Here is a 14256-nt window from a genome sequence, read left to right on the forward strand (position 1 = left end):
ATGGATAGATGGACAGAGGATAGATGGATGGGTGGATGGATGGATGGATAGATAGAGGATAGACTGATGGATGGGTGGATGGATGGATGGATGGAAGGATGGATGGAGGATAGACTCATGGATGGGGAGGGGGGAGATGGTGGAGGGATGGGTGGATGGGTGGACAGAAGATAGGCTAATGGATGGGTGATAGATGGATAAAGGATAGACTCATGGATGGGTAGGCGGATGGATGGAAGAGTGGATGGATAGAGGCTAGACAGGCAGATGGCTGTGCGGGTGGGTAGGTAGACAGTGAGCTGCCCTGCTAAGACGAACCTGGTACAGAGTGAGTGCAAGCAGTTGTCCTGTGCGAGACAGAAGAGCTCCATGTCTCTTCTGAGTGTTACGATCTTGGGGAAATGGCAAGCGTGTTTGTGGTACATGCATACACTTGCTCCCACACACATCCTCTCCTTTGAGCGTGTCCCTCCCAGCAGTACCAGCTCCCCACTAGCGAGGCAGAGCCCGACCATGCTCCTGTGCGTTACCACGAGCCCAGCCGCTTTGCCCCCCCCCCCGCCAGCAGCATGCCTTCCCATCTTCGGTAGCCACTCGGAGAACCTGAACCTCCAAACCCACGAGCATGCTCACCCTGCTTTTGTCACTTGCTGGTTAACAAGGCCTTCGATGGCTTGGCCCCAAAAGGAGCTTGCTGGGGCCATTTTGGAGGTTGGGGAAGACATAGGGAGCCTCTGAGGGGCCACCTAGGATGTGGCCAGCCCAGCGCAGGGACCATGGAGGCCGTGGAAGGGGTGGGCATGCCCCAGGCTTCCGGGGGGCACTGCATCCGCCAGGGGCCTGGGATGCCACCAGCACGTGCAGCATATGCCAAGTGCAGGGGCGCACGGGCGCAGCCAGGGGCATGCATCTGTTCCTTTTGGTTCCCCCATTTTCCTGTGAAGTCCCGGTTGCTAACTGGACAGGAATCTGAGTTTGCAAACTGGTGGCCCCTGGGCTGGATCTGGCCCACGGCCACGCGAGGTCTAACGTGGTTGTCCTTCTTGCCTGTTTCTAATCATTAGGGGATTTTATTTATTTATTTATTTTTATTTATTTATTTATTTTTTTAAGATTTATTTATTTATTTGAGAGAGCGAGAATGAGAGAGAGAGAGGGTACATGAGAGTGGGGAGGGCCAGAGGGAGAAGCAGGCTCCTCGCCGAGCAGGGAGCCCGATGCGGGACTCGATCCCGGGACTCCGGGATCATGACCTGAGCCGAAGGCAGTCGCTCAACCAACTGAGCCACCCAGGCGCCCCATTAGGGAATTTTAAATACAAGTCCTGATGTCTGGCTTCTCGAAAACCAAAAGCGTTAGCAGGGCCCAGGCCACTCATTGCGGTCACTTCCCTGGTGGCACTGGGGGGCTGGCACTGCAGGGCAGCTCCCCTCAGGCAGGGCCGTGGCCTCCTGGTCCCCTGCACCCCACCGGCAGCCAACTTCGCTCGTTGGCACTGCAGGCCCGGCCCCAGCTGACACTGAGTTTGAGACCCCTGGACGGGCTGTTCTGGGGGTCCCCCGGGGGACAGAGGGGGGGGGGGGGGGGGGGGGGGCGGCCCCCCCCCCGGCCATGGGCAGCGCCCCCCCCCCCCCCCCCCCCCCCGCCGCCAGCTTCACACAGGCCATGCTGAGCCAGCCCAAGATGGAGAGCCTGGATAACCCCACGGCCTACCGCATGGGCCTCGTGCTCCTGGGAGTGGGCAGCACGTTTGTGCTCTCCAGCTTCTTCGCCCTGGGCTTCACTGGGACCTTCCTAGGTAAGACCCCAAGGGCTGGGGGGCCACGAGCAGATGCACTCTGGGTCCAGGCGGGAGCAGGGGCTGCCTGCCTGCCCTGCCATCTGTGACATCTTCGTGGGGAGCAGTGGGGGACCCGGCTGGTTCGTTGCTCTGCCCCTAAGTCTGAGGCTCCGGGCACTTTCGTCCTCCAGGCCTCTGCCTGTCCGTGGTTAGCCTGGGAAGCCGGGCTCGCCTGTGTCTCATCCAGCCGGTTGGCTGCCAGCACTTGGGCCACAAGGCAGGGCTGGTGCGGGTCCGGTGCGGGTCTGGATCGGGTTGTGGGGGGGAAGACGCTGTCCCTGCTCTGCATTCCCCACTGCCTATGGCTCAGGTCCTCATGACATCAGCAACTTCTAGCAACTTGGAAGCCCAAGAAGGAGCGCAGCTGGGGGAGGCTGCAAAAGCAAGGCAGTCTTGGGGACAGGGACAGAAAGGAGGAGGCAGCCCACAGAAGGAGCCCAGCAGGCAGGTTACGTGGGAGGTACCCATGCCTCTGATGGGCTGGATCAGGGGCTCCTGGGTCCTCCCCGCTCTCAGCCCCCAGCCAGCTTCGCAGACCTGGCCTCGGTTTCCTCCAGCGCCCAGGGCAGTCCCCGGAGCCCTGCCTGTCTGCCTGGGGGCCTCTCTGTCCACAGTCGCTTGGGGCCTGGGGTACTGCAGGCTGCAGAGGGAGCCGGGAGCTCGGAAGGCGCCGTGTTCACAGGCAGAGGAGACACGCGGGAGCGGCGTGTGCGGGGGCCTGAGCTGGGCCTGTCACCCACCTGCAGCAGCGGGGCGCCCAGGCGGCTTACGCCTCGTGCTCAGGCCGGAGCTTTAGGATGCCCGAGGCTCAGAGAGGGGCAGCGGGTGGGAAGGTGGGAAGAGACGTTGGGAGCTCCTGGGTCTGCCAGGTGGGAACAGGGCATGGGGTGGGCCCGGGAGCAAACAGCAAGCTCCAGGGCAGGATGGCGGGCAGGTGGGCCGGTCCGGCCAGGGCTGGAGGTCAGGTGGGGGCCACATCACACATGTCCCTGAAGGCCATGCAGGGGCCTGAGGCCTCACTCCTGGGGAGGTGGGGGCCATAGGAGGGCTTGGAAAGATGTCCCAGCAATGAGGAGGTTGCACTGGTGGGGTCGTGAGGGAGGGGCGGGGATGAGGGCGGATCAGGTGTCTGTCGCGCAGAGCCGGGGGCCCAGGGCCACGGAGGGAGGAGGGGCACTGTCCTGTCCTCTTCGGGTCCTCTGAAGACCAGGGAGAGTAGCCCAGCAGCCCGCAGGTGTGGCATAGATGTGGGCAGAGAGCTGGGAAGGGGCCGCTGTGGGGGGTCAGGGCCGTGGCGGGGAGCCAGTCAGGGTGGGCGGCTGGTGGGAAGAAACCAGAAAAATCCCAGGCACCACAGCCTAGCACCCCGCAGGAGAAGTGGCCGACAAAGGCCGTGGGGCTCTGGATGTAGGGCACGGCGGCCGCGCCCCTCCTGTGAGTCAGCCCCAAAGCGGGTTTCTGTGCCATCCACCTCCAGGCCCACAGCCCCTTTCCTGCCTCCTGGGAAGAAAGCCTTCCGCAGCCCCCCACCCCCGGCGGCTCCTGTGGCCCCCGCACCCTTTGTCTCCAGACAACAGACTCCTCCCTCCCGTGGCTGCCCTACTTCTGCCTCGGATGAAGCTCTGAGGCATTTCTGGGGAGAGGAGGCTGGCAGGATGCGCCGGCGCCCTTCAGTGAGCAGCATGGAGTCCGTGGCCATGCGGGCTGCCTGGGGGCCCATGCCACGTTTTGGAGGGCTGGATGACGGGCCTGTCTGGGGTCGGCCGTCTGACGGTCACACTGTCCACTGTGACCAGCTGCTCGGGGCTGGTCGCGGGGCCAGGGCCGTAATCCCAGGGCTGACCTCCTGGGTTGGGTGGTCCAGGGCGGAGGAGCAGAACAGGCCCCCTCGTTTCCCCCCGGGGGTTGGCAGGGGGAGGCACTCACCCAGGCCACATGTTGGGTGAGAAGGAAGGATCTGGGGGCAGAAATAGTGGGGAGCAGGCAGGCCTGCTTTCTTTCTTTTTTTTTTTTTAAAGATTTTATGTATTTGACAGAGACAGCGAGAGAGGGAACACAGCCGGGGCGGCAGGGGCGGGGGGAGAGGGAGAAGCAGGCTTCCCACCGAGCAGGGAGTCCGACGCGGGGCTCGATCCCAGGACCCTGGGACCATGACCTGAGCCGAAGGCAGATGCTTAACGACTGAGCCACCCAGGCGTCCCAACAGGCCTGCTTTCAATAGTGGAAGGGTCTCTTGCAGGAGGTGACGTGAGCTAAGGGAGAAATGCCAAAGGAGGAAAGCTGCTGGCTGGACGGAGAGCAGGGACAAACATCCCAAGCAGAGGGAACAGCATGTGCAAAGGCAGAGGAAAGGAGCACATGGTGGGTGGGAAGGCCCTCTGAGGCGTCTGCATGCCTGTGGCTTGAGTGGGCCCAGCGCCCGGCGTGTCCCTTGATGTGGTAAAACCAGCTCCCTGGCTGGCCTGGAGCCTCCTGGAGGGCAGATCTCGTGGTGTCCCCCCCGCCACCGGGGAGCCTCCCTCAGGAACTGTGTGGCCAGGCTGTGAGCCTCCAGTCCTCCCTCTCCTCGTCCACAGGCGATTACTTCGGGATCCTCAAGGAGGCAAGGGTGACCACGTTCCCATTCAACGTCCTGGACAACCCCATGTATTGGGGCAGCACGGCCAATTACCTGGGCTGGGCTGTCATGTGAGTATCGGGCCTGCCCCCCGGAATGCCGCCTGGGGAGGCGGGGGCAGCCTTCTGTCACCTGTGGGGCCGAGGCGTTCCTGGGGACTTTGTTCTCCCGGGAAACGAGGCACATCTAGAGCAGGGCGTTAGCGAACTTCCTCTCGAAGGGTCAGACAGGCGAGGCTCACAGGCTGCAGGCGGAGGTCTGCAGCTCCCGAGCAGCCGTGACACGGTGGGTAAAGGAGAGGCTGTGGCCGGAGCCGGCACCGCATCATTCATGGATGCGGAAATTTGAATTTCATATACTTTGCATGTGTCATGTCATACTCTATTCATTTTTTTTTAAAACCACTTAAAAATGTAAAAACCATTCCGGGCCTACAGACCGTAAGCTGCCCATCGTGTACTAGAACAGGAGGGCTCGTAGGCCCCCAGCGCCTCTAGGGCTCACGCTGTCCAGAGACCTTGGGCGAGGAGCTGGCCTAGGGAGCGCTGTGGGCTCTGGGGTTCAAGCCATGCGCCCCTCCAGAGCGCTTCCTGTTTGTCCATTTTGCATGTTAGGGCTCCTTCCATTGGAAGTTTTTCTGTAGGAAGTGTTTGCTTTTATTGAAGGTGCTCCCAGACTCCAGGAAGGTTATAGGACATAAAGGAATGAATCTCTAATGGTGGAATGTCAGGAGTGAGCTGTTTCCTGGAAACTCCCACCTTTCGGGGCAGCCCAGATCGGAGCACTGGGCTTTGAGTGCAAGGAGCTAGAGGGGGATCTGTGGGTCTGGCCGGGACCTCTCCCCCTGCCCCAGTCCCACTTGCAGACCAGACAGTCCCCTCGCCTGGACTTGGGCAGTGGGATCCCAGGGGGCAGGTTTCATGCCCCTAGATCGACCCACTCCACAGAGCATCTCCCCAGGGCCCACCCTGCAGCTTCTTGATTCTTCCTGCTGACCTCCTTTCCCCACCCCTGCCAGCACACCCATTGTTCTCTGCCATTCCCACCCCAATTTGGTCTTTCCAAACCCAACTGGAGTGTCCCCTCCTCCAGGAAGCCCTCCCTGACCCTTGGCTCCCCATCCCCCATATACAGGTGCCTCCTCTGTGCTCAGAGTGAGATGTGACCTCCGCCTCGGAGCTGTCAGGCCATGGCTCTCAGAAACATGAGACCCTAGGGAGGCCTGGGCTCCCAGAGGCCCCCTCAGGAGGCCATCAGCCACACGGCGATGAGAGAGGGCCTCCTCTGTGGCTCAGGACGCGGCCCGGCGCTGAGAGCTTGTCAGAGATGGGCCGTTACCTGGGCTGCAAGACGCTGTCTTCCACCACGGGCCCCGCGGATGCGGCTTCCCGGAGCAACCGGGTGTGCTGGAGCCCTGGTGGGCCCGGGCAGCAGGATTCCTGGGGGTACGAGGCACCGGGGCCTCCTGCTCCATCCAGGTCTCACCTTCCCAGCTCCCTAGCCCCAGTGGGACACCCCGTCCCCCAGGGTGCACAGCCGGTTCCCTAGGACCAGCCCTGATGCCACCTCGGGCTCAGGGCCAGGCATGTGGGTCTCCCCATCTGCAGAAGGAGATGATCCTTTCCACACCGGGTTGTTAGCGTGTCAAGGGCTAGGGTGGGATAGCACTTGGAAAGGGCGGAGGTTTCATGTGCATGGAATGGAGAGGGGGTACCAGCTTGCCTCCCGGGCCAGGGCCCGGTGTGGGGGCATCCCAGGGGTCAGTCTTAGCAACACTGGCTACAGAGCCCTGGCCCCATCCTCCTGAGCAGGCTGCCGTCAGATGTGGTGGTCCAGCCTGCTGCCTGCCTCCTCCCCAGCTCCTGGGGTGCCTGACTCGTGAGTGGGGACGCTCTGCTCACTCTAGAAAACCAAACCAGGGTCAGTGAGTAAAGCTCTAGGAGGGCAGATTTCATTTCAGCCCCAGAAGGGTCTCTGTTTGGTGTTGGCATCTCCTACCTGGCCGTGGCGAGGGGCAGACAGCCCACGCTGCCCCCAGAGGATGATTCCGAACAGGGTGCACAGAATAGGGGAGGGGCCTTCACTCTCCCTGCTGGGGTGCCCAAACAAAGGGACAGTGTGAGGTCCTGGGCCAAGGAGCGTGGACAGGGCAGAGGGTCCCCTCATGGTGCACACATGTCCTGGGGCCCCCAGCCTGAGGCTCCTGGATGCTGTGTGTCCCCATGAACCAGTTTCTGTCTCTTCTCCCGGCCATCCAGATGCCGCAGCCCAGGCCCTGTGGAGCCTCGGGGATCCGAGGGGACTAGAAAACATGGGACCCGCTGGACAGCAGGTGCCCCCAGGCTCTTCCAGCAGGGAGCCCACGAAGGGCCCACTGGACACTCCACATGCCTTTCGGGGCACTGGACCCATTTCTAGAAAATAGCCTGAGGACACTGTCGGTGGAGGGCAGGTCCACTGGAACATCCTCCTTGTGCAGAAAACAATCTGCTTGGCCACTCGGGTGGTTCTGAGAGGCCATCCTTTCCTTCCCGATTCATCCGCACGGTGTCCTGAACCGGGGAGCCGGGGACACGGGAAAGGGAGTGTGGGCCCCCCTTTGAGGACTGAGCCAGCCCGGATAGGCGGTCAGCGAGCGGCCAGAGGGTCAGGACCCGGACGGCGGGGGCCCTGGTCCGAGAGAGAAGGCCGGGCTCGGGACCTGAGAGCATCTTCCCCACAGGCACGCCAGCCCCACCGGCCTGCTGCTGACCGCGGTTGTGGCCCTCGTCTACATGGTCGCCATCCTGTACGAGGAGTGAGTAGACATCTGTCACACACGAGGAGCGCGCCCGCCGAGCGGGGCCCGACTGCCCATCACCGCCCGAGCGGCCCACGGGAAGCTTCGAGCAGGCCCAGTGGGGCCTGGGGGGCCGGGCAGCTGGTGCTGAGGGAGCCCGGGCCTCCTGCCCCCCTGCGGACACCCCCTCCGACCACGCTCCGGCGGGGGGCAGGCCTGGGGTGGTGGCATCACTCCCGAGCCCTGCTGACCGGAGCCTCTCTCCCTGTCCGCAGGCCCTTCACCACGCAGATCTACCAGCAGAAAGCCTCCCCGTCCCACAAGAGGAGCTGACCGGGCCTTCGGCCACGTCGCGGAGCGTCTGTCGCCTCCGGCCTGCCCCGAGTGCCAAGCCCTGCAGCGGGGAGACGGGCCCCGGCCGCCGCTCGGTGTTGGCGCCCGGCGAGGGCCACTCCAGTGCCTTGGAAATCTCTGCCTTGGGGGCCCTGGACATGCTGTCATCTGGCCACTGAGCCCCCCTGCCCTGCAGCCCCCAGTACGTCCTAACTCACCAATAAAGGCACCCTGACAACTGGCATCCCCTCCGGCTCTCTGTCTGGCCGGGGGGAGGGGGCAAGGGGAGGGAGTTTGGGGCTGCGGGGAGTAGGGCATTCCCCTGAGGGCTCCAGGCCAGGCTGGTATGGGCCCTCCTTCTCGCTGAAGCCTGTCAGCCCTGAGCTGGGCACCACCATCCACACACGGCAGGGAAGGGACTTGCCCGGATGTTTGGGCTTCCTGTGCTGCCGGCCTCACCCCTGCCCCAGTACCCCTTCTTCTGTCCCTTTCCTTTGGGGAGCCAGCCCAGGCTCAGGGTGGGGGTATCATCATACCACCCAGCGGCCCAACACCCCCACATGCCAAGGAGCTCCCAGCCTCTGTGAACTGCCACCCGGGTAAATGATCAGAGAGTGAAAAATATGCCGAAAATTTAAAAGCCACATGAAAGTACCTGGTAGGGCTGGGAGCTGCATTAGCCGTGGTGATCGGGGACCCTCTGAGGAGGTGCTATTTGAGCTGAGACCCAAATGAGATCTCAGAGGGAGCAAACTGGAGGATTCCAGGCAGTTGGAATGGCAAATGCAAAGGCCCTGTGATCAGAACAAGCATGGGCGCCCAAAGCAGCGGGCTCTGAGGGACCGAGTGAGGGAGGAGCATCACCGGCTGGTGCCCCCTGGGGCATGACCGCATTCGCAGAAAGCTGGGCCATGACACTCATGATCTCTGAACCCCAGGCCACCAGGTCCAGCCTAGAGAAGCTGGCCTTGGAGACAGATCGTCTTTGTGGAGTGATCTGTTATCAAAAAAGTCCAAATGTGGTCACACCGCAACCCCCTTGGGCCTGTGACGGGCCTGCGTCTGGATGGGAACGTGCACGGCCCTGAAGGCTGCCATGAGGTGGGCTTGGGAAGGCGCTGTGGCTGAGGAAAGAGGGAGGGCTTGTGGGCTTCCCCAGATTTGCTAGCAATGCTTGACCTGCAGAGGGAGGGAAGGGCCAGGCCCGGCGGGACCGCGGACTTGTGGCGTGCACCTGCTCTGGGGCCCTGCCTAGCACTGGTGTCTCAAGACCACATGGGCCGGGGTCACCCCCGTTCGCCGGCTGAGGCTGGGGGACTTGTCCTGGAGGCACAGGTCTGCCCCATCCCAAGCTCATGCTCCCTCTCTCCCGCTGAGCGGGGAGGAATTGCAGAGAACTGGGGGCTCCCGGGGCCACGGGGTGGGGCTTCCTGGGTGGGACCAGAGGACCTGGGCCCTGCACCCAAGTCTCCCCCCACACCCTGGGGCTGAACTTGGCATCTCTGGTTAACGCTGACATTTCTCTCCTAATTCTTCGCGGGCCTCAAGTCGCCAGGAGGAATAGGCCCCGTAATCATCTGGGGCCTGTTGGTCCAGCCTGACCGCGGAGCCGAGTGCACAGGGCCTGGCCCTCCTCCAGGCCCCAGCCTTGTCTGCAGGCCGCCAGCCCTCCAAAGACACAGGCTAGGCCTTCCCCTCGCGACACTGGGAGAGCGGCGTGAGCCCAGACTCCACCCGTGCACGCAGCTCTCAGAGCCCCCGTCCCCCGCCCTGTAAAAGGGCCGTGATATTGACGCCTGCCTAATGTTTGCATTAGGTGACCAGGTGGTGCAGGCTGGGCCTCCCTCGTCGCTCAGGGAGCTCCTCGAGCCCTCTTCTTGGATTTCTGGAATTCAGAGCCTATCTCCGGCCTTGACGGGCCACAGGAGGCATCTAGTCTGATCTTACCCAGTGCTTCAATCCCTGCGTCTGCTTGCACACCCCTAGGAACAGGGAGCTCGCTCCTCCACAAGGACCTCTGCACACACAGCGTTTGAGGCTACGCTGCCGTCCTGAAGGCTTTGTCAGGGCAGGACAGACGAGCTCCAGGCAGCCCGACCCACGGGTCCACGTGGCGGTTTGGGGAATGAATGACACATACACTTAGGACTTAACTCGGCTGACTTGGGAGGACATGTCTTATCAATGGACATGCCCAGAAGCTACCAGGAATTGTGGTTGAGAATGCAGGCTGGGCTCAGGACCAGCCACGGGCGCTCACAAACTAGAAGGGGCCGGGGCCATGATGTCAGCGCCAACCTTGACATCTGACCTGGGGTGGGGGAGGGAGCCTCTGATTCCAGGCTGGGTCCCAGTCCCCTGGATCTGCCGAGGGAGAGCTGGGTTCAAATCCTTGACCCGGCCACCCTTGAGCCTCTGCTCATCACAGTGGCCCTCCCGGGACCGGAGGCCACCTTCTCTGGCCCTTTAGCATGGGCCATCAGGAAGGAGCCAGAAGCCATCCTATTTCAGAGCCCAGCTGCCCATACTGTGCCTTCATGGGAGGCAGAGAGAGGGCCCCTCATCCGGGGATGATGCAGGCCCAGGCCGTGACCAGCCCCTGCTCGCATCCTTGTCTGGTCCATTTCTGCAATGAACGCCCTGCACCACTGTCCACAGCGGCCCTGTCTGCAAGGCACCCGGCTCGGTTCTTTCTCATCTCAGACGGGGAGCGCAGGGGAGAGCAGCCTCAGCAGGGTCAAGAGGGGTGGGGGGGACCCAGCCCAGCTGGCCTGTCACACAATGACACCCAGAATCAGAGCCGAGTGGTGAGCCCTTGGGTGCTCATCAAGTGATGTGTGTCTCTGAAACCTCATCGACAGTAGACACGAGGCTTGGGGACAGATGTGGAGGGGCAGGGAGATCTGAGGGGTGTGCGCGCTGAGAAACGGGGCACGGATGTCCCACAGTGGGGGCCAGAGCTTTAGGAGGGTCACAGTAGGTGGGTAAGAGCCAGGACTGCCGGCCCCCTGGGTTCAAGCCCCAGCCCCGGCGCTACTACCTGTGGACCCTGGCCAAGTCATGTTCCCTGCCTCAGTTTCTCCATCTGTAAAATACCAAGAGAAGTCATTCCTACCCCTCAAGGTTGCCAGAAGGAAGGACCTAGAACAGTGCCTGGCATAAAAAGAGCCTCCCCGGGTGTCCCCTGCAGAGGGTGTGCGATTCTGCGGGAATCCCTGTTGTTGAGGGGCTGGATAAGATGGCCTCCGAGAGCCCCAGGTGCTGTGCCAGCACCCGGGGGCTGCAGGCTGGTGCCCCTGACACTGCCCTGAGCACCCAGGCCTGTGCAGCTGCGTGCCCGGGTGGAGCTAGGGAGCTACCGGCTCCCTGGCTTTCTCCCAAACCGGACTTGCTGCCGTGGGCAGCGCCGGCTTTCCCCTGGCTCCAGGCCCTTGAGCCCATCAGCCCCATCCGGGGTACTGATCAGCCTGCTGCCTCCTCTCTTGGCTCCGGAACCCCCCAGCCCCACCCCCGGGGCTGCGAGCCCAGGGGTCATTTACTATTGCTATTGTGACCACGTCCTGCCCCTTAACACTGCTTGTACTTTCTCCTCCGCGATCAGAACCAGAACCGCTATTTTCCAGAAGAGGCACCCGAGACCCAGGGAAGGCAAGAGACTGCTTTAACCCCGGGGCTTTGAGGCCCAGCGCCCCCTCCCCCGCCCCCAGTTGCAAAATGGGAATGTTGGCCCAAGCGACTCTCAAGGCACAAAACTCTGTGGGGGAGGGAGGAGGGCACGCTGGCCCAGGCTTGAGCAAGGAAGGGCAGGTCTCTGGTCCCTCGGGTGCCACACAGGAAAAGGATGGGGACAGCCCCTGCCGGCTTCAGAGCATCCCTGGCTGGGCGAAAGGGGACGCCGAGGCCTGCCGTAGAGCGCGGGGCGGGGGACGGCTCCTGCTGGGTCTCGGCCTGGAGCCCCAAGGCCCGCGCCCCGCACCTCGCCAGACCCCCACCTGGAGGCTCGCCCCGCACTCCAGCCCCAAAAGCGGTGCCCGCGGCCTCCCCGCGCCGCCGGCGGGGCCTCTGCTGCCCTCTGGCGGCCGGAGCGCGCGGCACCGCCCTCGGCGCTAACACGGTCGCCGGGCACCGGGCACGCGCCCGCGGACGGCAAAGGGGGCTGCCGCGGGGGCTCGCTCTCGGGACCGAGGAGAGAAGGGACGTACGCCAGGCTCGGTGCGCGGTGCCGAGCACTGGTAAGCAGCTGCGATTACGCTGCTGCTGGGCCGGGATTGCTCTTCTTATTCTCTGGGTAAACTGAGGCCCAAAGGAAGTGAGTGTGAGCGTGAGAGTGCGTGTGTGTGTGTGTGTTTGTGTGAGTGTTGCGGGGGGGGTCCTTGCCCCAGGGCACAGAGGGTCAGAGGCACAGGCGGGACTACAACCCCGACGCCCTTGCGGCCGCCGAGCCCCGTGCCGTGGAGAACGAGGTCCGCGCGCCGCCAGCCCCAGCGGCACCCGGGACTCAGTTGCTCCCCGCGCGCGGCGGGCGGAGGTCGCGGGAGGGGGCGGCGGGGGCCCGCGGGGCGTGACGCACGGAGGCTGGGAGGGCGCGGGGCGGGGCGGCCGCGCAGGCTGTATATAAGGGCGGCCTCGGGGCGCGCAGAACAGGCGCGAGCGACTTTGTCCGAGAGCCGGAGCGGAGCTCGAGCCGGAGCCCTGCCCCAGCCGCAGCCGCAGCCGCAGCCGCAGCCCGAGCGAGCGGAGCCGCCTAGCCGCGCAGCCCCGCGCCAGCCCCGCGCCAGCCCCGCGCAGCCCCGCGCCCCCGGCCGCCCTCCGCGCTTCTCTCGGCCCCGCGCCCGCCCCTGCGGCCCCTCCGCCCAATGAAACTGGCCGCGATGATCAAGAAGATGTGCCCGAGCGACTCGGAGCTGAGTATCCCGGCCAAGAACTGCTACCGCATGGTCATCCTCGGCTCGTCCAAGGTGGGCAAGACGGCCATCGTGTCGCGCTTCCTCACGGGCCGCTTCGAGGACGCCTACACGCCCACCATCGAGGACTTCCACCGCAAGTTCTACTCCATCCGCGGCGAGGTCTACCAGCTCGACATCCTCGACACGTCCGGCAACCACCCGTTCCCCGCCATGCGGCGCCTCTCCATCCTCACCGGTGAGCGGCGGGCCGGGCCCGGCGGCGGGCGGGGGGCGGGGGGCGGGGAGGGAGCTGCGCCACCGGGAGGGCGGCGACCCCCGGTCCCAACGCCGCGCGCCGCGGGGCGCGGGGAGAGTTCGGGGCGTCCCCCGCGCGCGGCGGGGCGCCCACTCCCCCGTCGGCCCCGCTTCGGCTGTCCCCTTGGCCGCCGCCCGCCCCGGCTCCTTTAACGCCCCCTCTGTGCCCTGTAGGAGACGTTTTCATCCTGGTGTTCAGCCTGGACAACCGCGACTCCTTCGAGGAGGTGCAGAGGCTCAAGCAGCAGATCCTGGACACCAAGTCTTGCCTCAAGAACAAAACCAAGGAGAACGTGGACGTGCCGCTGGTCATCTGCGGCAACAAGGGGGACCGGGACTTCTACCGCGAGGTGGAGCCGCGCGAGATCGAGCAGCTGGTGGGCGACGACCCCCAGCGCTGCGCCTACTTCGAGATCTCGGCCAAGAAGAACAGCAGCCTGGACCAGATGTTCCGGGCGCTCTTCGCCATGGCCAAGCTGCCCAGCGAGATGAGCCCGGACCTGCACCGCAAGGTGTCCGTGCAGGACTGCGACGTGCTGCACAAGAAGGCGCTGCGGAACAAGAAGCTGCTGCGAGCCGGCAGCGGCGGCGGGGACCCCGGCGACGCCTTCGGCATCGTGGCGCCCTTCGCGCGCCGGCCCAGCGTGCACAGAGACCTCATGTACATCCGCGAGAAGGCCAGCGGCGGCGGCCAGGCCAAGGACAAGGAGCGCTGCGTCATCAGCTAGGAGCCCCCCCCCCGCCCGCCAATCCCCCCCGCGCCGGCGACAGAACCTAAGGAGGACCCTTTTTTGAAAAGTCACGTCTGACGTCCGGGCCGGCCCCGGGCCGCTTGCGCGCGGACTGGCGTCTTCCTTCCCCGCGACCCGCGCGCACCGGGGAGGCGCAAACGACGAAGGGACGGTCATCTGCTCTGGAAGGAGAGAGAACTGGCTCAGACCGGGACTCCCCCCTCCACCCCCTCCTCCCGTCCCCCACGGGCCCTGCCACCCCCGCGGGTTGGGGGCACAGGCCCCGGCAGAGGGGGAATTTGTCTTGTTTCTCACAAAGACAAGAATGGGGGTGGGGGGTGGTATAAGTTAATCAGCCTCCGTTAGGCTTTGGGAAACCTGTCCTGCTCCCTGGAGGGTCAAGACGGGACAAATGGGGCATTAACTTGTCTGTGATTCTGGGTTGCCATGACAGCAAACGAAAGCCTCTGCCCTCCCGAGACTAAGGGGGTGTGGGTCAGATCATAGCCAAGTGACTTGTTTACATGTGTGTGTGAAATTGCACAAAGGAAAACAAAACACACAACTTGCACTTTAATAGTAGTTCTGAGGTCATCATGGACATGAACAAACTCTTACCCAGCTGTTCGTACTGTGTGTGTGAGACAGTCTTTATAAAGTTATTGCTATTGTTTTTTTATAATACAAAATAAAATAATTTAAAACAGAAAGTCATACGCTTGCTTTGCTTTTAGAAATGGCTCGAAGGGCGAAGG

The 14256-nt window shown here is 63.6% G+C and overlaps 2 protein-coding genes across 11 annotated transcripts in view; both read left to right on the forward strand.

Annotated features, from left to right (window-relative positions):
- PEMT (phosphatidylethanolamine N-methyltransferase) overlaps positions 1-7825 on the forward strand; it is a 99946-nt gene extending 92121 nt beyond the window's left edge. For 7 of the 10 annotated variants that reach the window (XM_034989764.1, XM_034989762.1, XM_034989759.1 and 4 more), the window contains 3 exons: positions 4417-4528; positions 7180-7254; positions 7512-7813. In XM_034989764.1, coding sequence (XP_034845655.1) covers positions 4417-4528; positions 7180-7254; positions 7512-7748 — 424 coding nt within the window. In that variant the 3' untranslated portion in view covers positions 7749-7813. Of the gene's footprint in view, positions 1-1652; positions 1799-4416; positions 4529-7179; positions 7255-7511 lie in introns of all 10 variants that reach the window. The other 3 variants (XM_034989767.1, XM_034989758.1, XM_034989760.1) reach the window with 2 other exon arrangements.
- Positions 7826-12350: 4525 nt separating this feature from the next.
- Positions 12351-14211, forward strand: RASD1 (ras related dexamethasone induced 1). The gene is made up of 2 exons (XM_034989769.1): positions 12351-12711; positions 12945-14211. Exons 1-2 carry the CDS (start codon positions 12426-12428, stop codon positions 13496-13498), a joined length of 840 nt encoding a protein of 279 aa, XP_034845660.1. The 5' UTR covers positions 12351-12425; the 3' UTR covers positions 13499-14211.
- The last annotated feature ends 45 nt before the right edge of the window (positions 14212-14256 follow it).

This window comes from Mirounga leonina, unplaced genomic scaffold (assembly GCF_011800145.1).
Source record: "Mirounga leonina isolate KUSES-001 unplaced genomic scaffold, KU_Mleo_1.0 Mir_488, whole genome shotgun sequence".
Lineage (NCBI taxonomy): Eukaryota > Metazoa > Chordata > Mammalia > Carnivora > Phocidae > Mirounga > Mirounga leonina.

Coding starts and splice junctions, on each gene's coding strand:
- RASD1 (XM_034989769.1), top strand. CDS start 12,426: ATGAAACTGGCCGCGATGATCAAGAAGATGTGCCCGAGCGACTCGGAG. Junction 12,712..12,944: donor GCGCCTCTCCATCCTCACCG/GTGAGCGGCGGG, acceptor TGTGCCCTGTAG/GAGACGTTTTCATCCTGGTG.